General features: G+C 40.6%; 3 protein-coding genes across 4 annotated transcripts in view; 2 read left to right on the forward strand and 1 right to left on the reverse strand.

Annotated features, from left to right (window-relative positions):
- Nucleotides 1-1,024: 1,024 nt before the first annotated feature.
- LOC139549333 (homeobox protein otx5-like) lies at nt 1,025-7,673 on the reverse strand. 2 transcript variants are annotated; one of them, XM_071359853.1, is made up of 3 exons: nt 7,172-7,673; nt 4,469-4,620; nt 1,025-2,356 (listed from the first exon to the last, which is right to left on the reverse strand). In XM_071359853.1, the coding sequence occupies exons 1-3, from the start codon at nt 7,251-7,253 to the stop codon at nt 1,712-1,714; spliced, it is 879 nt and encodes a 292-aa protein (XP_071215954.1). In that variant the 5' UTR covers nt 7,254-7,673; the 3' UTR covers nt 1,025-1,711. The 2 variants fall into 2 exon arrangements, with proteins under 2 accessions (XP_071215954.1, XP_071215868.1); XM_071359767.1 differs by having other exon boundaries at nt 4,469-4,644; nt 7,172-7,672.
- Nucleotides 7,674-19,245: 11,572 nt separating this feature from the next.
- On the forward strand, nt 19,246-24,298 carry LOC139564468 (KICSTOR complex protein kaptin-like). The gene is made up of 4 exons (XM_071384046.1): nt 19,246-19,340; nt 20,494-20,572; nt 20,650-20,714; nt 21,259-24,298. The coding sequence occupies exons 1-4, from the start codon at nt 19,246-19,248 to the stop codon at nt 21,452-21,454; spliced, it is 435 nt and encodes a 144-aa protein (XP_071240147.1). The 3' UTR covers nt 21,455-24,298.
- nova1 (NOVA alternative splicing regulator 1) overlaps nt 21,259-25,884 on the forward strand; it is a 74,711-nt gene continuing 70,085 nt past the window's right edge. The window contains exon 1 of the mRNA XM_071359251.1: nt 21,259-21,362. The gene's annotated coding sequence lies outside the window, so the exon portion shown is untranslated. The remainder of the gene's footprint in view (nt 21,363-25,884) is intronic.

Here is a 25,884-nt window from a genome sequence, read left to right on the forward strand (position 1 = left end):
CTTGTGGTCAAATTGCATGGCATGTAACCAGGTCAACTAGGGATTACTGAGTTGTCAGAGTTGTCAGAAGAGGGGGGTGAGGTGGAGTAGTGGGTGTGTGGAGGGAGGCAAAGGGGGATAAGAGGCTGGCAGAGATAGATGGGTTCGAGGGGAGGGGTGGGATAAGGCAGGAAGTAAATGTTCTTTGTGTTACCCTGAGGGACAATAGACAAGCATTTATGTCACAGATGACAGCCTTGATTGTTCTTTGGACATTGAACAATTTTTGGAAGGAAATAAAGAGGAAGTGATGACATCTCTGAGTCACTCATTTTCCTCTACAGCAGAGTTTGAATTGATCTGAAATATGTTTTAACCATGGCCTGTGTGTTTAAATCAGTTTCTAGTTAAGTCTTTCACATATAGTATTATCATCAAGAGTGTCCTTCCTTCTTTTTACAGGGTATACTTAGCTTTTTTCAAGGACAACGGGAATAATTGAGACCATTGGTAGAGGAGATTGAGAGACATGTAGACGACCGACAAACAGGGCAAGAGACTGCGAGAGAGAAGGAAGAGGAAAAGAGGGGGAGAGATAGAGGTAGAGAGAAAAAAGAGAGAGATGGGGAGGGAATGAAGGAGGGAGAGAGAGAGAGAAGGAAAGAAAGATAGAGGGGGACAGAGGAGTAATCCTGACTAATTCACTTAGGACATTGCTAAAGGGAGGGTAAGAGGATTGGGCCACTCCAGAATCAGATCAGCAAAAATACCTGACAGCAAGACGCACCCGAGAGCCATGTGGGCCAAGGGGGCAACACAACAGAAACTACACGCACATAATATAACCCAGAACAACATGGCCACTTGTTGAGTTCTGGGTCAGTTTTGTACTTCAACTCAACCAATTTAAATTCCGAATAGGGAATATCAATACATGATGTACAGTACGTTTGAATGCAAAAAACCTGAACCCCTTCATATAAATTGTGAAACCAAAATGTCACTCAAACTTGTAATCGTAATGACTTTCGTTTGGGCATAAATGTAGATTCAAAGTTAGCTTTAATATTTCACACAAAAAAACATAGAAGTCATTTTTTTTCTCCCATCAAAATGTAATAGCAATGATGCTAGCCTAACACCATAGTAACATGTTAGCTCCAAAAGCCTAAAAGTAACCAAATTAAGATTTAAATTGTAGCATATATAACAACAACTAAACTCAAATTAACACTGATGGTCTTTCAGAACAAAAAAGAGAGAGACTAAGAGAGTATTAAAGCTCTGTGAATATGATCTATTGATATGTTTCTTGAAAACAGCAGAAAAAGGAACAGAGGAACGATTGAGTATTGCGTGGTTGTATCAATAGAATTCAATCAATGCATCTGAACCATTGCCTGTGTGTTTAAATCAGTTTCTAGTTGTGTCTTTCCATATAGTATGATCCTCAGGGGCAGCCTTCCCTTCTACTATATGAGAAAGTAAATGGACCTGATCTCCTGCATTCACAGTCAGGAGGTATCAATTATATCCCTGCGTCTATCTTCTCCTCTCTCACCTGAATGGAAAACACATTCTACAGAGGTTGTAAAAACCAAGATTACAAACGAGAAACAAAACTTACAAACAAGAAATAACATCTGTCAGAATAATTTGATCGTATTTGATCGTATATCTGGTGAGGGCCTCATTCATTCACAACTCCTCCCACTCTTGTTCTTGTTCTTCTCTACAGCACCTGGAACTTCCACGAATTCTGGTCTTTGTGGTCCAGGCAGTCCATGGTGCTGAAGCCCAGCTTCCACGCCTGCTGGTCTTTGTAGTCCAGGCAGTCGACGGAGGTGAAGCCCAGCGAAGCGGCCGTGCCGTAGCCCTGGGAGGAGAGCGAGGCGGGTGACTGGCTCAGCGAGCCCCCCATGGAGGGCACGGTGATGGGGCTGAGGGCGCCATTTACCGACAGCTGTGAGTGCATGGGCGAAAGGTAGGCGCCACAGTCCAAGCCTGTGAAATAGGAGGAGGTGCCGGCGTAGCCCTGGGCATAGGCCTGAGGCTGGCCGTAGCTCATGGGGTAGGCAGAGGGCCGCTGCATGCAGGGCGCCGAGGAGGCCAGAGGGTCAGGGAGTGGCGAGATGGCTGGGCTCCAGATAGAGATGGGTGCATTGCCAGGGTTGTTGCCGCTAGGGGGCAGGGAGGGGCCTGATGGGTCGGGGGAGGGGCTGTAGGAGCCAGAGGGGTTGTTGGCTGAGGGGTCGGGGCCGTTGTTGGGCTGGTCCTGGGCCGGTGACGCCTTCTTCTTGGGCGGGCGGGGCTTGGACTGGCCGCTGCTCTGCTGCTGCTGCTGGCGGCACTTGGCACGGCGATTTTTGAACCACACCTGCAGAGACCGAGACACACAAACACAACCCCTTAGAATAGAGAAAGAAAATATGTAGAAATTCTGCGATTGTGAAAGTAAGTTGTTTGGTGGAGGGAAAAGGACACCATGTTACTACATAATTGTTGATATATCTGTCACTATGCCAATGTGCACCTACAGATGTAGGATCTTTATTTGATCACCCTGTTGCAAGAGAACTTTCTTGAAATGCAAAAACTTGTAGTGTATTTGAGGTTTGAAAAGGCTTTACAACTTTAAAACTTGTTGTATATTTGAGGTTTAAAAAGGCTTCTGAAGTTTGTCATTTTCACTTTGAAAAATCAGACATGATTTTCCCTTATGAAAATGTATCAATCCCTACAAAAATGTGCATTAATTACCATCGAGAGTTCAAAAGGTACTCGCACTCAAATCATGAAAAGGAAGAATCCAAGAGGCTGATATGCTAAAATAATATTATTTATTTAATCCATGCTTAAATTATATATATCAGCCTCCTTGGGTTATTCCTTTGTATGGTTTGAGTGCAAGTACCTTTTGAACTCTCGATTGTAATGAATGGACATTTTTGTAAGGGTTGATACATTTTTTGTAAGGGAAAAACCTTTTGAACTTGAATTTTTTCTCCTACGCACAACCCACCTTTTTTACTAGTTTGAGAGCAAACCCTCATACTGGCTTTCTACATGAATTATAATCCACATAATAAAACTGGCTCAAATTAAGATCCTACATCTGTATACTCTGTGATATTATTTGTGTCAAAACCGTACCAGACAGAACTGTGAGCTAAACTGTCATGAGTGTGGGATGTGTATGTACAGAGCATTTTGTAGGCTACATGTCCTTCTACAGTCTTTACCACAATACTGGTGAATTGTACTCTGAGAGCATATGCCACTATCTCTTCTATATATTTTCATATCAGAAAGTATTCATACCCTAACTTATTCCACATTTTGTTGTGCTACAGCTTGAATTCAAAATGGATTAAATATTTTTTTTTCTCTCACCCATCTGCACACAATAACCCATGATGACGAAGTGACAAACTTTTTAGAACTTTTTGCAAATTTACTGAAAATTAAATTCAGAAATATCTCATTTACATAAGTATTCATGCCACTGAGTCAATACATGTTAGAATCATCTTTGGCAGCGATTACAGCTGTGAGTCTTTCTGTGTATGTCTCTAAGAGCTTTGCACACCTGGATTGTCTAATATTTGCACATTATTCTTTTAAAAAAATTTCAAGCTCTGTCAATTTGGTTGTTGATCATTGCTAGACAGAGAATTTCATGTCTTGCCATAGATTTTCAAGACAATTTAAGTAAAAATTGTAACTAGGCGACTCAGGAACACTCAATTTGTCTTGGTAAGCAACTCCAGTGTATATTTGGCCTTGTGTTTTAGGTTACTGTCGTGCCGAAAGGTGAATTTGTCTCCCAGCGTCTCTTGAAAAGCAAACTGAACCAGGTTTTCCTCTAGGATTTTGCCTGTGTTTAGCTCTAGTCTGTTTCTTTTTAACCTAAAGAACTCCCAAGTCCCTGCCAACGACAAGCACACTGATAACATGATGCGGCCACCATCATGCTTGAAAATATGAAGAGTGGTACTCAGTGTTGTGTTGTGTTGGATTTGCCTCAAACATAACACTTAGTATTCAGGACATAAAGTTAATTTCTTTGCCACATTTTTTGCAGTTTTACTTTAGTGTCTTATTGCAAACAGGATGCATGTGATGAAATAGTCTTATTCTGTACAGGCTTCCTTTTTTCACTCTGTCATTTAGGTTAGTATTGTGGAGTAATTAACTCAGTTCTTTCCTATCACAGCCATGTAACTTTTTTTTACAGTCACCATTGGCCTCAAGGTAAAATCCCTGAGCAGTTTCTTTCCTCTCGGGCAGCTGAGTTAGGATGGACGCCTGTATCTATGTATTGACTGGGTGTATTGATACACCATCCAAAGTGTAATAAATAACTTCACCATGCTCAAAGGGATATTCAATGTCTGCTTATTTTATTTGTTTTATTTGTGTGGGGTACAGAGATGAGGTAGTCATTAAAAAATCACATCAACATAATTCCATCATCATTAGACCGTACCTGTACACGCGACTCCGGGAGGTTGATCTTGAGGGCCACCTCCTCCCTCATGAAGATGTCGGGGTAGCGGGTCTTGGAGAACATGGCCTCCAGGATATCCAGCTGGTTGCGTGTGAAAGTGGTGCGCTCGCGACGCTGCTTCCGCGGGGTGGCTGAGAAATCCAGAGACACAGAGACTGTGTGACAATAATGGTATGATGGAATGGCATTAATGGACAGTAGCACTCCTCAGTGCTCAAAGTGATTGACATTCACATTGTATTTCATTAGGCTTGCAAGTCATACAGTTCATTGGTAAAGGGATGTAGCTATATCTGTTGATAACAGTGGTATTGGTTTCAATATCTATCATGACCACTCTCTATGGTAAAACAAGTCATTGGGCAATGTCATAGCCTATAATTTATGTTATCTTTATGGTATTTTGAGATATTCAAATGAATCATAGCAGGTATTAGCCTAGTAATAGAAAAAAAGGCAAAAAAAGAAAGACACCTATACTAATGTTGGCTATGTGAAAACTATTAGTTTCCTGACTAGTCTTTCCCCATATATGGGAAGATATGGGTTAGGCTAAATGGTGATTGTGTGCTAGTTGAACAAGTGTTACAACTGGTGATGATGGTAATGGCAGATGCAAAAAAAGAAATTTTGACACAGAAATGCATAACCGAATGTAAAGGACTACTCTGACATTTATCCAACCTGGACTATCGACATTGTGTTCGTTTTATTCTCTATTCTTTTCAATTCTCACAATGATTTCATATTTTCTTTTTGAATAGGAATCGCTATTATTTGCTATTAGCCTACCCTTTGTTGAATGTTGTCACATGAACAAGTCACAAATAATCTATTATTAGTAGTATTGATATTCTTATTGATATTATCATTGATATTCTTATTCTTATTGTTGTCGTAGTTATTATTATTATTATGTTATGTTGTTATACATTATTAAAACCTCTACAGGATCGGTGTCCCCCTGTGGGACGGTTGAGCTAACGTGCGCTAATGTGATTAACATGAGGTTGTAAGTAACAAGAAAATGTCCCAGGACATAGACATATCTGATATGGGCAGAACGCTTAAATTCTTGTTAATCTAACTGCACTATCCAATTTACAGTAGCCATTACAGTGAAATAATACCATGCTATTGTTTGAGGAGAGTGCACAGTTATAAACTTCAAAATGTATTTATAAACCAATTAGGCAAATTTGGGCAGACTTGATACATTATCTTTACCAGAAATACAATGGTTCATTGGATCAGTCTAAAACTTTGCACATACACTGCCATCTAGTGGTCAAAATCTAAATTGTGTCTAAACTGGAATAATACATTGTGGCCTTTCTCTTGCTTTTCAAAGATGATTGGGAGACCAGAGCTAACGTGTTATATTCTCCTAAATTAATTTCACATTTCCAGAAACTTCAAAGTGTTTCCTTTCAAATGGTATCAAGAATATGCATTCCTTGATTCAGGTCCTGAGCAACAGGCAGTTAGATTTGGGTATGTCATTTTTGGCGAAAATTGAAAAAAAGGGTCCAATCATTAGGGGCTGAAAAATCCATGGTGCATGGACATAATGCATACACTGCACACTGTTTTACGCATGAGCAGCGTCAAGCTTTGGCCAATGTATCCTGAGAAAAAATCTAAACGCAACATGTAAAGTGTTGGTCCCATGTTTCAACAGCTGAAATAAAAGATCCCAGAAATGTTCCATATGCACAAAAAGCTTATTTCTCTCAAAATTTGTGCACAAATTTGTTTACATCCCTGTTAGTGAGCATTTGTCCTTTGCCAAGATAATCTATCTACCTGACAGGTGTGGAATATCAAGAAGCTGATTAAACAGCATGCTCATTACACAGGTGCACCTTGTGTTGGGGACAATAAAAGGCCACTCTAAAATGTGCAGTTTTGTCACACAACACAATGCCACAAGTTTTGAGGGAGCGTGCGATTGGCATGCTGACTGCAGGAATGTCCACCAGAGCTGTTGCCAAAGAATTCAATGTTCATTTCTCTACCATAAGCCGCCTCCAACACCATTTTTTGGCAGTACAGGCCTCACAACCTCCTCACCTGCGGGATCGTCTGAGACCAGCCACCCTGAGGAGTATTTCTGTCTGTAATAAAGCCCTTTTGTGGGGAAAAACTCCTCCTGATTGGCTGGGCCTGGATCCCCAGTGGGCGGGCCTGGCTCCCAAGTGGGTGGGCCTATGAACTCCCAGGTCCACCTGTGGCTGCGCCCCTGCCCAGTCATGTGAAATCCATAGATTAGTGCCTAATGAATTTATTTGATTAACTGATTTCCTTATATGAATAGTAACTCAGTAAAATCGTTGAAATTGTTGCATGTTGCATGTTGCATTTATATTTTTGTTTTAGTATATATATATATATATATATATATGTATAATAGAAAAAAATGTAGTAAATGCTTTATTATCTAAATGTTGAAAGTGCGTGGGCAATGGAGATAAACACAATGGTGCAGTTTGAGGCCATGTGGCCGAGAATGATATGTGCGCTGGAGATGGGGGTATGAGCAGGTGGGTCTGGGCAGGGGTGGTGTTATCGTCGTTTTTTGTGTATGTTTTGTGTTGTAAAAAAAAGTTACATCAAATCTGACAGAAAAATTACAAAAGGAGGTAAATGACAATAAAAATAAAGTAATATTATTTTACTCACATGGGTATCCAGCGGTGGTGTGCAGCAGGTCCATCCCAGACATGTTCATGGCGTAATGGGGTTGCTTAATGTAGGACATCATCCTCGCACCGGGTTTTTATGCCTTCTCGCTCACTTGGTCGTCTCTCTGAACAGGCACACACGACCGGACTTACTGGGCTATTTCCCACTAGTCCCTCTCCGTCGGTAATGTATTGAAGTTTAGGTCCCGCTCCAAATCGACCTCGCCAAGTGACAAAGGTATCTTGAGATGTCTCAAAGTTATTTGCCTTTCTTTCTTTTCCCTCTTACTCTATCTAACTTGACTTGTCGAAAACACACAAAAAATGTGAAGTGCAACCCTCGTGACAATTGCACACCGCAGTTTAGGACATAGTAGAGTGCACTGACACTTCTATTTTGGCGCGCCAGGAGCAGGTAAAGAGGTGAGTGCTGCCGGTGAGCGGGGTGATGCCACTACACTGACTTATTTTACAGACACGGTGAGCTAATTAAAGGTACCAAGTGGACGCACAGAACCCCCCCTCCCTCTCTTTCTCGCTCTCCTTTGTCTCTCTGCCCATCCCACTACACTTCATCGCATCATCTATTAAACTTTTATTCCCAGATACATTTACAAACAATTTTGCAGATAGGTCTACTTTTTCGTAGTAGTTAACGAAATGTGTCACATGGAACAAAATAAGCATTTGCTGATGTATACGCCCTGAGCTGATTTATCTTTTGTTTGGAATGGGTTGGGTAACATTTTTTGTTTTTGTTGAACATATGCATATTTCAAACTATACATTTTGAGGGCTGTAGCAAGAAATAATATTTAGTAGTCTACTTTTCAAATGCGAGGATTTATTAACGACAACTGATAAACATTCGTTCTCTAAACATTTGAAATCAATATATAATATTATAAATTATACAGCCGAGGACATATTTGGCCTAGGCCTATGTTAATATAGTAATTAAAATGACTGAATTGAGTCCATGGTTAATATATTGCATTACTCAAAAATTATATTCCCATTAAATTCTCAAATAAGCCTACAATTTTACGTTTCAATTTGTAATTATAATTTGAAAATCAATGAGAAAGTAGTTAATGTTGGTCCACAGTAATTTCGATTAACCTACTTTGGAATCCAATTAAAACGTTGATGTAATAAACTATCCTCTGAACCAAGATTTTATTCATAATTTCTTTTGACTTTCAATGTTTTGTGATACGCTGAAAAATATTTCATATTCGTTTAATTTGTTCTGTAAAAAACGTGTTTTTGCGAGGTTTTCACGGAATTTGTTTTGTGGAGTTATGTTGGCCCAACTAAACTGCATTTTTATTTAGAATATGGTGAACAATAAACATGTTGCCAATAATTTGACAAATTAAGCAAATTAAGCCCTGATTTACAGTTTTTTTCAGTTGCTTTGGTGCAATTTTCACAAGTATGTGGTAAATGTTCGCAACTCTTACTACAAAAATAAAAACAGATAATCAAAAAGGCAGTTGTTTCATAAGCACATATTCAATTGACTAAGTACAACACACAAAACCATACGGTCACCTTTTCACCATACTGAATCAATGCTTCATCTAGAAATAGGCCTACATGTTTCACATTGCAATACATGTTCATATAAAATAATTGCCTTCCACATTACTTGAAATGATACTCTTCTAATCTGTTAAAATACATTTTACTATGAATTAATCTGACTGCTCTTAATTTATAATAATTTAACCGTTTGGTAATCATATAGATTTTAAACTGGTTTGTCGATGTATGTCTATAGTGTATAAACATATAAAGTATGATATATACCGTACTGTATTATTATGAAGATGATGAATATAGATTTTGCCTGGCAGGTCTGGATTGATGTTATTGCATGCCTCATCCATGGCCTGAAGGAGGGTGGTAGCTCATGGGGATTACAATCTTACATCTTCTACCTCTATTGTAATCATGTATTGTATTTTACAGTATTGTATTGTACTTATGTATTGTAGTGCTCCTGTACGTGACTCAGTTCGTAAGAGCATGGCACTAGCAACAGCAGAGTTGTCGGGTTTGATTCCCACTGGGGTCACATTTGAACATTTGTGGACTCTGTTGTCACTTTGGCTAAAAGTGGCTCCTACGTAAATGGCATATATTACGGTGTTACAGTATTGCATTGGCCAATGCAATTTTAGTAAAGCAGTGTTACCTAACTCCCCATCAATTTTTTTTATTTTGGATAGGGGATGCATTTGTTACATACAGTACAGTACATATCTCATCTTGTCAATATCAGATTTACATTTTTTAAGTAATTATCAATTAAGAGCAGTCATATTAAGCAATAGTAAAATGTATTTTAACAAATGAGTCATATCAAAAGTAATGTGAGCATTGCATTGTGAAAGGCAATTACTTTAAATTAACATGTATTGCAATGTGAAACGTGTATTTCTAGACTAAACACTAAAAACATTTAGTGAAAAAGTGTTTATGGTTTTGTGTGTTGTACTTAGTCAATTGAAAAGGTGCTTATAGTTTTGAAACAATTGCTTTTTTGATGATATGTTTTGAATGTTGTACTAAGAGTTGGGAAAATGTACCACATACTTGTGGAAATTGCACCAAAGTGATTGAAAAAAACCTGTAATAAAAGTTTTGAATATGAAACTTGCTCTGTTTTAAGTGTTACCAGTTTGGAGTTTTGTAGTAAGAGTTTTGAAAATTCACCAGAAACGTGTAAACATTGCACCAAAACAATTGAACACAACTGAAACAGGATGGTGATTGTGGCACAATCTTCAATATTTTCTTCTGTTTAATGGTCATTTCAATTATATAACCATTCTCTAAGAATATAACTTATGCTTTATTAGCATATTACAACTCGTAGGCTAAATGTCCAAAATGTATATTTTGGTTTTTAGCCTGGCTGAAACTCAGGAATGTCGCTTCAACTTTGATTCTAAATTGCAACTCAAGGTTTTCAATCAGTTATTGAACGGGTGCATCACACATTAAATTGCTGCTCATCAAATCAAGCCTTTCACACATTCATTGACACATCATCAAAAGATTACAGTGAGCTGTAATAAACCAGTGTAAAAACAAACACACACACTCACAGATTCACAAACATCCACAAAGCGCATTCGATTTAGCTATAATAATATGCTTTATCTGAAAAGTGAGTATCTTATCTCCAAATAAAGTCAGGCAAGAGAGAGCAATCCATTCAGTGGCAGAGGGAGAGAGCAAGGATAGAGAGAATGAGCTATCAGCTGATAGAAAAAAGAGAAGTATAGACATCTTGGACAGACAGACAAGAAGACAGAATCGTATGTAGGTATAAAGACAAACAGACAGAGGTGTTGAGATGTATAGACAGCTGGCAGACAGACAGACATGAAGAAAATATAGATATCTTCTGCACATGCAACTCAAAACAATAAAAGTTACAACAACAAAAATACTTTTTATAGACAGAAAAGACAAGTCACTAAACTCATGAAACGAGCAAGATGGAACAACGACCGTATTTTTGTGGACTAACATCATTGATGCCCATGTGTGTGTGTGTGTGTGTGTGTGTGAGTGTGTGTGTGTGTGTGTGAGAGTGTGAGTGTGCCAGTGCCAATGTGTTGGTCAACAGTTCAAGCTAAGAGAAAATTAACTATGTGGTTGTGGCTTTCGTTAGCTGTCTTTTTGGAGATCAATGTTGACTAATATTTGGACAAAACGATTATGTTAAGGCTGGATATTTTCCTCAGGATTAAAAAAAATTAATTGTCAAATAAATATTTGGTAAAATCCAATAGTTAACCACTTTTGTTCTAAACTTTTTTGACATTTCATTTTTATTGACAGTCAGCAACTATTCAGTGTCTACATACTGTCGCAATACAGATGATTCAGACAGGCAGCCATGCTAGATTGTGGAACAGCTGCAGGAGCAATTAGGGAAGTAGAGGAAGAGGACTGAGCCCCAGTAATCCTTGGCCACATGCTGCCACGTGCCGCACCCTACATGCACACACTCACGCACGCACGCACGCACGCACGCACGCACGCACACAAACACACACACACACACACACACACACACACACACACACACACACACACACACACACACCAAATTACGCTGCGGGAGAGCTTTGGGATGGAATTGTTGAAGATGGTGCAGTTAGAGAGACAGGGAGATGGAAACAGAATGAGGACAGAGTGAATCAGGTGAGAGAGAGAGAAAATGAGAGAGAGAGAGAGAGAGAGAGGGAGAGAGGAGAGAGAGAGAGGGAGAGGGACAGGTAGACAGAAGTGATTACAGAGAATCGGCTAAGGCGGTCAAGGAGGAGGATAGGAAAGAGGAGGGGAGGAAAAACACAGGTAAACTCAGAGAGATTGAGAGTAGAAGAGTTGGAGGGAGGAGGGAGGAGGAACAAGGTGGCAGAGGGAAGAGGGGGGGGGGGGTGAGGTGGATGGAGGGAGGGAGGGATGGAGAGGGGGAAGCAGGTGAAGGAATAAAGAGGGTGGAGGAGGGTGCGGGCCGTGTCCCCACTGACACACTGCAGTGGTTAATCCAGATTAGAGTGTCTAAAATGGGTCGGCTAAATCTGCTGGCCAGCCAGTAATACAGACTGCTGTCAGTCCCAATCACTCACACACACACACACACACACACACACACACACACACACACACACACACACACACACACACACACACACACACACACACACACACACACACACACACACACACACACACACACACACACACACACACACACACACACACACACTAACACACACACACACACATCCCCAACCCAGTTGCAACAATTTTGCATAGATTTTTTGGTAGAGATGGAGACGTTAATCCAACATGTCAATTTCTAATTTGTAGACAAACTGGAATTAAAACCAGACTAAGTCATTGGCAGATATGGAACTATCCAAGCAGAAGATACATCTCCTTCAAATGTTGATATTTGGTTGTGTTGACAATTCAATATACAGTTTGTCTACAAAATAGTCATTGATATTGTCAGATTCATTTCTCCATTTTAACCAAAAATCTAAATGAAAGAATAGGCCTAATTCTAATCTAATCAAACTTTAAATACACTTTAAATAAAGTTTGATTTGATTTAGCCCTATTCTTTAACTTCGATTTTTGGTTGAGATGGAGACTTGAATCCAACATTAAAAATCCTTAATTAACATAATACAAAGAAGTCCCCATCAAAATCCATCAGTTTAATGATTAACTTGAAGATATATTTGAAATCAACCAAAGCTTGAAATCCTAGGTTTATATGTATTGTCTATTTTTTATTTAATCCTGGGTTGAATTGAAACAATAGCTGTTGATGACTTTGCAAATGCTATATAGGCCTAAATAGCATTATTGATGATACATTACTTATAAAGTATGGTTACATTTCATTTGCTCTTTTAAACCTACCCTGATTTCAATAGCAACAGTGATTATATTTAGTTATTAAGAGATCTCTTAATAATCATTCTCATGATAGCACATTGGTAGTGGTCAGTGACAAACATCAAAGCTAAGCAGGCTGGGCTTGGTTAAAACCCTGGTATTGTTGGTATTTGTTATTTATTAGGATCCCCCATTAGCTGTAGATAGATCATTTTTCAGTAGGATTTGATTTATTAGGATCCCCATTAGCCGACACCAATGGCAACAGCTAGTCTTACGTGTTTCTGGCCATTTTGAGCCTGTAATCGAACCCACAAATTATGATGCTCCAGATACTCAACTAGTCTAAAGAAGGCCAGTTTTATTGCTTCTTTAATCAGAACAACAGTTTTCAGCTGTGCTAACATAATTGCAAAAGGGTTTTCTAATGATCAATTCGCCTTTTAAAATGATAAACTTGGATTAGCTAACACAATGTACCATTGGAACACAGGAGTGATGGTTGCTTATAATGGGCCTCTGTACGCCTATGTAGATATTCCATAAAAACTCTGCCGTTTCCAGCTACAATAGTCAAAAAACGTGTTTTTCTTTCAAAAACAAGGACATTTCTAAGTGACCCCAAACTTTTGAACGGTAGTGTATATATATATATTTTTTGCAATACGTTGACAAATTACGTTGAAACAACATTGATTCAACCAGCTTGTGCCCAGTGGGTCTGTCCCTGCATTTGAACCCCAGTTCCCCATGGATGATAATGTGTGTAATCAATCATTCAATCAATACACTTGAACTACTTTTTATCATTTGATACAGAATACTTAAAGGCACAATCCAGACATTCTCTGCTCCTTGCCTCAACAAGACGAAGAACAAACACAATCGACTTGAGACAAAGTAAAGGAAAACAAAACATGGTGTGTGTTATTCTTTATGTGTGGGTGTGTGGGTGCTGTGACAGAGAGTGAGATGAGTAAGATAGTAATGTGCATACATATGTGTGTGTGTGTGCATGCCTGTGTGCATTTGTGTGTAAGGTGCATGTGTGCACATGCGTGTGTGTGTGTGCGAGTGCGTGTGTGTGTCTGCAGAGCGCACCCTAGCCATTCAACTTACTGTTGAGAGTTAGAATAGTAGAACACACAAGGTGTTCAAATTCCAAAATTGGAATTTGGTTGTGCATCAGCAGTTTTTCTCTTTTTATGTCAGTCACTGACAATCACTCAATTAGCCCATGTCAGCAATTTTTTTTAGATTGGTATGTTAGCTGGCTGGACTATTAAAACATGTAGTAATCATGGTCGAATTACCGACCAGGCACGCAGGGCACATGCCCAGAGGCCCTGACCTCCAGGGGGCCCCCATTGATTTTATTCGTCACTCTCATTCAAATATCATATTAACATGACATAACTCAGGGCAAGATTATTAGAATTTCAGTAAATTAGCTTCAAAACTGCAAATACTTTCTCTTCACCATATGGAAAATGTGCAGAATTACAGGAAATTAGCTGTAAAACTGCAGATTTGTCTCTCCACCCCATCGCAAAATGAGCAGAATTGCATGAAAATAAGTTATACAACTGAAAAATCTTCTCTCTGCTAACATGGGAAAATGTGTTGAATTGCAGTAAACTTGCTTAAAAACTGCATCACTTTCTCTACGCCCCATGGCAAAATGTGTAGAATTGCAGGAAATTTACTTTTTTCTGTTTTGCTTAGGCCCCCAAAAGTCTAGGGCCGGCTCTCTCTCTCTGTGTGTGTGTGTGTGTGTGTGTGTGTGTTTAGTCAGAGGATGCTATCTTAGGTGACAATGTGGTTGATTGATTACAGTGGACAGTAATCCTGCCTGGAGATTATCCAGGTGGAATTAGGGCAACTGGGAGTGTGGCACAAGCTATTCCTGAACTGGAGAACATAGTCCAACAGGAGATCTCACTGTCTCTACATACAACACACTGTTGTGGAAACTCTTACACAGGGACACTCGAAGGAAATCTTAAATGCATCATTGTTTATTGTCAGCGCGGTGGAGAGGTTCAAACAAACTTGATGCACCATATTGAACGTTTGTCAGGAGCTCTAACAGGGCAGTCCCGTTAGTTCTCTTATATACTGACGAGACATATTTGCATGATTTAGCTTATTCATAATTAATTAATCATTCATGTTTGCTTCATTCATGTGACCGACCAATACTGGGTCATGCATGTAACAGACCAATACCTCACAAGACTTCTTCTCTCTAAGCTGAGACCTTGAAACTGAGATATGGTTCTCAAAACAAGGGTCTGGGGGTATTGACACCTTGCAGATACTAATAGTGAGGATTCGTTCAATAAGTCACTTGCAATAACACAGAAATTGTTTTATAGAAAAGCACAAACATAGAACACAGAAATGTATAAAAAAAGAAATGCACCAACAAACTATTTTCCATCACATTACGTACAAGACCCAATGACACACACTACACATTTTCTCAGCAGGAAGAAGATAACTTTATTGACCAATGTCCATAAGCAATGGCAATGTGTTTACTGCTTTATGCCAACACCTCCACGAGAGACATATACACACAGTGGGTTTTGTAGTAGATTTTTCAAAAGCGTTGAGTACTGTTGATCATTAAATATTGCTACACATATTCACATTTATGGATTACAAGATACAGAACTTGAATGGTTTAGGAGCTACTCATCTGCCAGAAACCAACTATTTTCATAAAACAGTTCAGAGTCTAAGTACATTAATTTACCTTGTGGAGTTCCTCAGAGTTCTATTCTTGGTCCTTTACTCTTTTTGATTTACAGTTGAAGTCTGAAGTTTACATACACCTTAGCCAAATACATTTAAACTCAGTTTTTCACAATTCCTGACATTTACTCCCAGTAAAAATTCCCTGTCTTAGGTCAGTTAGGATCACCACTTTATTTTAAGAATGTGAAATGTCAGAATAATAACAGAGAGAATTATTTATTTCAGCTTTTATTTCTTTCATCACATTCCCAGTGGGTCAGAAGTTTACATACACTCAATTAGTATTTGGTAGAATTTTGGGTAGCATTTTGGGTAGCCTTCCACAAGCTTCCCACAATAAGTTGGGTGAATTTTGGCCCATTCCTCCTGACAGAGCTGGTGTAACTGAGTCAGGTTTGTAGGCCTCCTTGTTCGCACACGCATTTTCAGTTTTGCCAATACATTTTCTATAGGATTGAGGTCAGGGCTTTGTGATGGCCACTCCAATACCTTGACTTTGTTGTCCTTAAGCCATTTTTCCACAACTTTGGAAGTATGCTTGGGGTCATTGTCCATTTGGAAGACCCATTTGCGACCAAGCTTTAACTTCCTGACTGATGTCTTGAGATGTTGCTTCAATATATCCACATTATTTTCCTGCCTCATGATGCCTTCTATTTTGTGAAGTGCACCAGTCCCTCCTGCAGCAAAGCACCCCCACAACATGATGCTGCCACCCCCGTGCTTCACGGTTGGGATGGTGTTTTTCGGCTTGCAAGCCTCCCCCTTTTTCCTCCAAACATAACGATGGTCATTATGGCCAAACAGTTCTATTTTTGTTTCATCAGACATTTCTCCAAAAAGTACGATCTTTGTCCCCATGTGCTGTTGCAAACCATAGTCTGGCTTTCTTATGGCGGTTTTGGAGCAGTGGCTTCTTCCTTGCTGAGCGGCCTTTCAGGTTATGTCAATATAGGACTTGTTTTACTGTGGATATAGATACTTTTGTACCTGTTTCCTCCAGCATCTTCACAAGGTCCTTTGCTGTTGTTCTGGGATTGATTTGCACTTTTCGTACCAAAGTACGTTCATCTCTAGTGGACAGAACGCGTCTCCTTCCTGAGCGGTATGATGGCTGCGTGGTCCCATGGTGTTAATACTTGCGTACTATTTTTGTACAGATGAACGTGGTACCTTCAGGCATTTGGAAATTGCTCCCAAGGATGAACCAGACTTGTGGAGGTCTACAATTATTTTCTGTGGTCTTGGCAGATTTCATCAAACTATAGTTTGGGTTAGGGTTAGGGTTAGGGTTTCTTTTGACATCAGCCGATGTCACAAAGTGCTATACAGAAACCCAGCCTATTTAGGATTCTAGGGAAACAAGTAAAGACAGAAGAGCTGAATGTATAGACAAATTGTCAGAAATTTTAAGCAGGAACATAGGTCTATCTAAATAAGGCTTTAAAAAAAATCCTGCACCCCCTGTCAAAAAATGTACTGACTGTAAAGCGCATTTTATATTTTTGCGGGTTAGGTTCGGGTCAGGTCTCAGATTTTCACTTAATCACATATAGTCGGCCTGTTGTGGATGGGTTATGAACAACTGACCCGCACATCACTAGCACACACACTAGCACACACACACACTGATAACCATATTCTATATGGTTTAAGACTACTGTCTGATATTGGGTCTTCAAAAAAACTCAGCATTCATCTCACCTCCACAATATAACAATTGTTTTAATTAGAGATGCTTGACTCACAGAGATATATATAGAAATGTGTCAGGGACTGACTTGTGAACTTGGTTGTGACAGTGAGGTGTGCTCTCTGTAAGAAAGACAGTGATTTATTAAATTTTTTATAAACGCCTGCTCAGAGGAGAGCCCACATCCGCTCAGAAGTAATCGGTACTATCCTGTCTTAAAGCCACAAATGAAAACCGTTTGAGGACACTGAGTCAAATAAGTCAATAAATAAACTGAATACACCAACGGATGACTTCTATTTATATACAACGCCAATAAACTTGGTTGTTGCTTAGGAACATCCACAGACAGGATCATATACTTTTTTATTGAGATTTTGCTGACAGCTAGTGGTTGATTTAGCAAATTGCTTTGCAGTGACTGAACTGGGAAGTGAAGTGATTGGTTGAAGAACTCCACGCTGATTTGCTAGAAGTCGTTGACCATTTTACTCGTGGTTCCGCCCACACCCGGATGTTGTGCTTTTTAATTGCTCGTATGTTGGTGATGGGAAGTTGTGATTCTTTACATGAGATGGTGTTTTGCACTAGTTCTGGCAAATACATATGAAATAAATGGTATTTACTAGGTCAGGAGCATGCTGCGTGAGGGGAAAGAAGCGTGTCCCCTCTCAGAGGATAGTTTCAGCCACTTTTTCTGTCCCAGAGTAACACGTGTACGGCCTCTGCTGGCGGGAGAGCAAGAGCTAACGTTACTCACCGCTAATCTGAAAGGCAAAGTTGTCTGTTTGAGGTACCAATACTACCTCCAACAGAAAGTAAGACCTGTTGCTAAAGAAGTACAGTTCATCTACATACCAGGTGAAGATGAGATAGCTCCGTAATGTATCTTGCTACTGTTGCATTATTGCTACTGGTGTTGCATACAAGTTAATCGACTCATACAAGTTCAAAATGTGTGTGCGTGCGTGTGTACAAAATGTGTAACGTTAGTCAACTTGCTAATGTATGTCTGTCTCTTCAGTTGATGCAGAGATTGTATCAACTGATGCTATCAACAAATCCCCACCAAACGGGGCTGGTCGTGGGCATAACGTCCATCAATATATTCTTAAATGCCCTACCCTTCTCCTAGTGAATGGATTTGTACACATATCCTACCCATACACATATCCTCCCCATACACATATCCTCCATGGGTCATGTTCATTAGGCAACACTGTAGGAAAACTGAAAAAAAGCTTTTCTCATGGGCAAGTTCAGACAGTGCCTCCATGTTTCTATCTGTTTTGGGACATTTTCTTATGTTTCTTGACTACTGAACATAATATGACCCTGATCACTTCTCTCTCTCTCTCTTTGGTAGATGAAAGTGTATTCATCCATCACTGTATCCATAACACTTGTCTTCACTCGTTTCCCCCCAGGACTCTGGTGACAAAGACAAAGCCACTCTGTTCCTCAGCATCTACTGTGACAACAAGCCATGGTCAGAGTTTAACCTGGAGTTCATTGCACACGAGTCATCTGTCACCCGCTGCAGCTGAATCACATAGAAGTTAACACACAATGAACCCTTCTGCAATTCACGTAGTTCTGCAGGGTTGTGTTAATTAAGAACACCATAGTAAAGAACACCATAGTTTTTCAAAATGTTATACGACGGAAAACAAGAGTTTCTTATTGGACAGTTCAGATAGTACCTCTCCCTTTCGATCGCTGCAACTGTACATAGTCCATCTGTAAATAGCCCACCCAATTTACCTACCTCATCCCCATACTGTTTTTATTTATTTACTTTTCTGCTCTTTTGCACACCAGTATCTCTACTTGCACATGATCATCTGATGATTTATCACTCCAGTTTTAATCTGCTAAATTGTAATTATTCGTTCCTATGGCCTATTTATTGCCTACCTCCTCATGCCTTTTGCACACATTGTATATAGATTCTCTTTTTTTCTTTTTTTTCTACTATGTTATTGACTTGTTTATTGTTTACTCCATGTGTAACTCTGTGTTGTTGTCTGTTCACACTGCTATGCTTTATCTTGGCCAGGTCGCAGTTGCAAATGAGAACTTGTTCTCAACTAGCCTACCTGGTTAAATAAAGGTGAAATAAAAAATAAAAAAATTCACTTTGTTATGAATAATTTTCTTCTGTTTAGTGCCTAGTGAACATGAACCTGATTATAGCCTATTGCTTTGTCTTCTTCTTAGAGAGCTGTCTGAACCTGGAGCTGCAGTTCACCCCCTTCCAGCTTTACCACAAAGAGTAAGTATTGTACACACTACAGTGACTCAATCGCACTCCACACTGCCCTTTTCCACTATGTGAGAATGCTGTTCATTGACTACAGCTCAGCGTTCAACACCATAGTGCCCACAAAGCTCATCACTAAGCTAAGGACCCTGGGACTAAACACCTCCCTCTGCAACTGGATCCTGGACTTCCTGACGGGCCGCCCCAGGTGGTAAAGGTAGGCAACAACACGTCTGCCACGCTGATCCTCAACACTGGGGCCCCTGTTCACCCATGACTGCGTGGCCAAACACGACTCCAACACCATCATTAAGTTTGCTGACGACACAACAGTGGTAAGCCTGATCACAGACAATGATGAAACAGCCTCTAGGGAGGAAGTCAGAGAACTGGCAGTGTGATCACAGACAATGATGAGACAGCCTATAGGGAGGAAGTCAGAGAACTGGCAGTGTGGTGCCAGGACAACAACCTCTCCCTCAATGTGAGCAAGACAAAGGAGCTGATCGTGGACTACAGGAAAAGGCGGCCGAACAGGCCCCCATTAACATCGACGGGGCTGTAGTGGAGCGGGTTGAGAGTTTCAAGTTCCTTGGTGTCCACATCACCAACGAACTATCATGGTCCAAACACACCAAGACAGTCGTGAAGAGGGCACGACAAAACCTTTTCCCCCACAAGAGACTGAAAATATTTGGCATGGATCCCCAGATCCTCAATAAGTTCTACAGCTGCACCATCGAGAGCATCCTGACCGGTTGCATCAGCGCCAGGTATGGCAACTGCTCGGCATCTGACCGTAAGGCGCTACAGAGGGTAGTGCGTATGGCCCAGTACATCATCGGGGCCAAGCTTCCTGCCATCCAGGACCTATATAATAGGCGGTGTCAGAGGAAAGCCCGTAAAATCGTCAGACTCCAGTCACCCAAGTCATAGACTATTTTCTCTGCTACTGCACGGCAAGCGGTACCGGAGCGCCAAGTCTAGGACCAAAAGACTAATTAACAGCTTCTACCCCCAAGCCATAAGACTGCTGAACAATTAATCAAATGGCCACTGGACTATTTACATTAAATGTATAAAAAAGCCTGGCATGATGATACCATGTTTATCACTTCCTTACATTGTTAATGACATGAATAACAACAGTATATCCCTCTTCCAGAGTGCAGTGTGGAGATGGATGCAGTGAGACAGCGTTTCTGCTCAGTGGTCATGACCAGAGGATTCGTCTTTACAAGGAGGTAAGCCTGTGTGTGTGTACAGTGAGTTTTGTAATGTTTGGTGTGGGAGACGAGTAAACATCTTTTCTCTCCAATAGAACTCTTCCTTTCACCAATTTGAAGAGCAGCCGGTAGAGAGACTCATCCCTGAGCTACCCAGCAAGTTAGTTTGTGTTCCCTCTGTCTGCTGTTGCCTCTCAGTTGTGTGTATGTATTCACTGTTCCCTCTGTCTGCTGTTGCCTCTCAGTTGTGTGTATGTATTCACTGTTCCCTCTGTCTGCTGTTGCCTCTCAGTTGTGTGTATGTATTCACTGTTCCCTCTGTCTGCTGTTGCCTCTCAGTTGTGTGTATGTATTCACTGTTCCCTCTGTCTGCTGTTGCCTCTCAGTTGTGTGTATGTATTCACTGTTCCCTCTGTCTGCTGTTGCCTCTCAGTTGTGTGTATGTATTCACTGTTCCCTCTGTCTGCTGTTGCCTCTCAGTTGTGTGTATGTATTCACTGTTCCCTCTGTCTGCTGTTGCCTCTCAGTTGTGTGTATGTATTCACTGTTCCCTCTGTCTGCTGTTGCCTCTCAGTTGTGTGTATGTATTCACTGTTCCCTCTGTCTGCTGTTGCCTCTCAGTTGTGTGTATGTATTCACTGTTCCCTCTTTATGCTGTTGCCTCTCAGTTGTGTGTATGTATTCACTGTTCCCTCTTTCTGCAGTGTGTTGTGGCTGGATGTGCTGAGTATCCCTGGCGGTCGTCGTCTCTCGGCCAGCTGTCAGAACAGCTGCGTGGGCCTGGCTCTGGTGGACCAGACTGTACCTGGTGAGGACGGCCTATACACAACTTACAAACTACCCAATCATAGATTGCGCCCCAATTGGTACTTTATTCCATATTTAGTGCTCTACTTTTGACCAGCTTCCATAGGGCTTTGGTTAAAAGTAGTGCACTATATAGGGTAAAGGGTGCCATTTGCGACCTAATCTAACAGTGGCCACCTTGCTCACTCTCTCTTACTATGACTATACATAGCTAGCAAGGTAACAAAGAGGGTACTTTGAGTGGACTATCCCTTTCACCAAAAAAAGCAAGGCTGGATGTTTAGCTACATCACTTTGGAATGCATTGAATTTCCGTGTTTTTTAGTTTTTTCCCCCCATTGTGTTCACCCGTCCATCTTGTGTCTGTTTTTACATGCGTCCTCACGGATTAGAGGTTGTGTAGAGTTGGTGGGTGTAGCAGGACATTCCCATCTCCACTGCTGCTCATCCCTCTGCATTCCAGGGCAGAGCTGGCCGACCCCGACAGGTTCGGAGAGGTGGGAGTGTACTCTATTGTTGAGCAGCACCGCTATGACCTTTGACCTCTGGGTATGGTTGCGCCCAAATGGCAAGGAATAGGTGCCATTTGGGACACAACCTATGATTTGCTGATGCATTTCCTTACAAAACTCTGGACATGTTCGAGAGCATCACATCACGACTGCAAGCAATCTCAAACACCCACTTGGTTAACTCCCCCGTCTGAAATGATTAGATGGGAGGAGAGAGCATTTGGTCAGAACCTCTCCCTAGCCTACCATTGGGCTAGGTGCAGCTATTGGTATATTCAGGTATGCAAACTGAAATTCGCTGTTTTGAATCCAAAATAGGTGACCTACGTGATTCGTGTAGATCCGATGAGAAAAGTTTGGGCGAGGGGGTGGCTTTGGATCACTACTGGCTGTATGCAAACAAGTGATGCGTGTTTGTAGCAATACTAGCTGTATCCGAGGCTCAGCCCATCGTTTACATAACAGAATGCAGTACGAGACTGAAGAGAGAAGAGACAACCAATTTGCTAATTATAGCATCAGCGTGCGCTCTGGAAAGAGAGGAGAGGGGAATGGCAGTTTGCCAGCTACAGCAGCCTGTCTCCTGAACGATAACGAAGAGGTAGGTGAGAAGCCTGACCATGGGGGCGAGAAGGTGATGAAGCGTATTTCATGAGCTGTAACCGAAAAACAACTGCCATTTGGAAAGTTTGAGGTGAGGGAGAAAGTGTGGTGGAACAAATATTGTTACCATTGCTAGTTTGATCGAATTCTCCGTTAGCTAGCCAGAAAAATGTTGAGCAACATTAGCCAACATCACTGATCAAATAATTGAGTTTATGGTGTGAAAATTAGCTGGCTAATGAAGTCAGGCAGCTAACGTTAGCTAGCTAACTTTACTAACCTAACCAATTCGCTATAGTATTAACTGGTATACGGCTACTTACCTGGTATTAACTGGTATACGGCGTACCGACTACGCAATTCTCTGTCCATGTACGCAGGTACGAGAGCCGAGTTAAAAGTACGCAGAAAGTACGCCCTTCCTGCAGGCTCATCCTGACATGACCCTCCAGCATGAGAATGCCACCAGCCATACTGCTCGTTCTGTGCATGATTTTCTGCAAGACAGGTATGTCAGTGTTCTGCCATGGCCAGCGAAGAGCCTGGCTCAATCCCATTGTGCACGTCTGGGATCTGTTGGATCGGAGGGTGAGGACTAGGGCCATTCCCCCCCAGAAATGTCCGGGAACTTGCAGGTGCCTTGGTGGAAGAGTGGGGTAACATCTCACAGCAAGAACTGGCAAATCTGGTGCAGTCCATGAGGAGATGCACTGCAGTACTTAATGCAGCGGGTGGCCACACCAGATACTGACTGTTACTTTTGATTTTGACCCCCCTTTATTCAGTGACACATTATTCCATTTCTGTTAGTCACATGTCTGTGGAACTTCTTCAGTTCATGTCTCAGTTGCTGAATCTTGTTATGTTCATACAAATATTTACACATGTTAAGGTTGCTGAAAATAAACGCAGTTGACAGTGAGAGGGCGTTTCTTTTTTAGCTGAGTTTACATTTAATTCTGCGTCCAATTAGTTGTATTTTCCACGTAACATTACGAGGATCACGCAACCTGATAGACTGTAACTGTAATTATGATCCACGTCACAAAAAGTATAATCAAAAATAAATGTAAACATCTTGGTATTAAATGGAGTCGGGAGTTTAGAAGACTGCGCGATTGAGAATGAATGAGTGTTGGCTATAGAGGCAATGCTTCTAAAATGCCTTTGCATTAGATTTGAGATTTTATCAATTTAGAAAATCTGAAATGATGTATGCCCTACAAAGAAATACAATAGGCACCTTTACATAGGCTGAAACACCTGACTCTTCTAGCGAATAGCGTTTAGATTCCCTTTGTGGTAGCCTACTTAAGCTTTGTGTAGCCAGTTTGCAGTCTGTGTTGATGCGATCTTTAGTTTTTATGTTTTCAAAATTATTTCGCTTTTTAGTGTTGATTAGGAACCGTTTCTAAAAAGCCAATACTTGGGAGCTGGCACTAGTGATTGGATCTTGTTAGTGACTTTTACCATATGTGTAAATAGAATGCTGTCAAGATAGAAAGTATTCCAACCTTTCATAGACTTGATTTGGTACAATTCTGTAATTGCGATCAGACTCATAAACAGCGCGCGCACGAGTGTGGTGGGGGAAAGAAAATCAAATTTGCCGCACGCGTCTGGTACTCTTAAAAAGTTGGACAGGGTTGGCAGGTCTGCTATTAGATACTAAGAATACGTTAATATAGAACACAAACCATTTGAGAGAGGCTAACTAACAGAACATTACCTCAGAAATCTAATTAAATGAAAGTCGCACACCCATATCTTATTGCAGTGGTAGAATTTCAGTCATTTGTTGAATAAAGCTTTTTCATGGTCAGTAAGGATATTCTATTTTGTTCTGGTCAGTGTTTTGTGTTCTCTAGGTGGTCCAGGCACTTTCTAGTCTACGGTCAGTACATTGTGTTCTCAGGGATGTCCAGGAGTATAGTGTGAGTCGCCTATGTACCTCTGTGTGACCAGAGGGACATAGTGCGCTGGTCACAGACCTGGACTTTGACAGGCCTCACAACCGCAGACTACGTGTAGCCATGCCAGCTCAGGACCTCCACGTCTGGCTTCTTCACCTGCAGGATCGTCTCAGACCAGTCACCCCGACAGCTGATGAAAGATTTTCAGTCTGTAATAAATCCCTTTTGTGGGGAAAAACTCATTCTTATTGGCTGGGCCTGGTTCCCCAGTTGGTGGGCCTTTTTCCCAAGTGGGTCAGCCTATGCCCACCCATGGCTGCGCCCCTGCCCAGTTGTGTGAAATCCGTAGGTTAGGGCATAGTGAATTTTTTTCAATTGGCTGATTTCCTTATATGAACTGTAACTCAGTAAACTCGTTGAAATTGTTGCATGTATACTTTTGTACAGTATATAGTTCCAGTCGGTATTATATGTCCATTTTAAAACCTAAAACCTCTAGCTTACATAAAATTGTTTAAACTTATTTCTATCATAGGTAAAGATTCATGGATACAATGAATACAAAAAAGATGCAACACCGTTTTTGGGTGGTCATTACAAAAAGTACAATTTCAATTTATGTTTTTCTTAAACTTCCTCATATAGTGGTTTGCAGGATAATAGTTATGAATAAATTAAAAATAAACTTCATTAATTTTGTTAATAAGTAGGTATGTGTGGCAACATCCAAACTTTTTTCCAACAGATATTATAGACATTATCAACAAAACCATTCCAATAAGGCATGGCATAAGGTATAGATACAACTTCCTGCTGAAACAAGGCTCGTATAGCTCTATTGTTGTTGAATGGACCAAAAGAAAAACAAATCTTTCCTACTGATGAGTCAACAGGGTTAATCGTAGGTATGTTCTGAGTGTCAGGTCTTAACGCGTTCCAGAATAATAAAGCAACACGTGATGGAATGGCATCTAAAACCATTGCAAAATCTTTAGGTGTTACAGGGATCTTTTAAAGTGCTAAGAATTCCTTCTAATTAAGTAAAATACACTCTGCATTTACAAGTTGGCTCACCAATAGGATATTATTTCAGAACAAATACTCTAAAAACAAAGAAGTATTTTTATACAATATGTCCCGATTATTCCATATATAATATCTGTGTGGATAAAAATTATGCTTATAAATTAAGAGCCATGACAAGAAAATCTCCTGGTGAAAAGCAGAGTTTCACTGGAACTTTGTCAATACTATAATTGCAAACCAACATGAAGTTAAGACCACCAAAAGTAGAGAAGACATGATGAGGAATAAAGTTCTACATAGTAGTGGGTCTTCTTTGGAATTGTTTTATCCCATTGGTCTTAAAAGTATTGTTTAAGGCAGTAAAGTCCAGAAAATTCAGCCCACCATACTCATAAGTGTTCATTGCAACACTTTTCGTATTGTAATGGGTACGGTTTCTCCACAGAAAGTTTAAAAGCATCTGGTCTAT

Source organism: Salvelinus alpinus, chromosome 1 (genome assembly GCF_045679555.1).
Source record: "Salvelinus alpinus chromosome 1, SLU_Salpinus.1, whole genome shotgun sequence".
NCBI classification, from domain to species: domain Eukaryota; kingdom Metazoa; phylum Chordata; class Actinopteri; order Salmoniformes; family Salmonidae; genus Salvelinus; species Salvelinus alpinus.

What these genes read in the sequence shown, in the direction of transcription:
- LOC139564468 (XM_071384046.1), top strand. Translation starts at nt 19,246, where the DNA reads ATGAACCTGATTATAGCCTATTGCTTTGTCTTCTTCTTAGAGAGCTGT. An exon ending in TTCCAGCTTTACCACAAAGA is followed by an intron (nt 19,341 to 20,493) that starts GTAAGTATTGTA and finishes TCCCTCTTCCAG; the next exon opens with AGTGCAGTGTGGAGATGGAT. An exon ending in GGATTCGTCTTTACAAGGAG is followed by an intron (nt 20,573 to 20,649) that starts GTAAGCCTGTGT and finishes TCTCTCCAATAG; the next exon opens with AACTCTTCCTTTCACCAATT.
- LOC139549333 (XM_071359767.1), bottom strand. Translation starts at nt 7,253, where the DNA reads ATGATGTCCTACATTAAGCAACCCCATTACGCCATGAACATGTCTGGG. An exon ending in CACCACCGCTGGATACCCAT is followed by an intron (nt 4,645 to 7,171) that starts GTGAGTAAAATA and finishes ATTGTCACACAG; the next exon opens with TCTCTGTGTCTCTGGATTTC. An exon ending in TCCCGGAGTCGCGTGTACAG is followed by an intron (nt 2,357 to 4,468) that starts GTACGGTCTAAT and finishes CGGTCTCTGCAG; the next exon opens with GTGTGGTTCAAAAATCGCCG.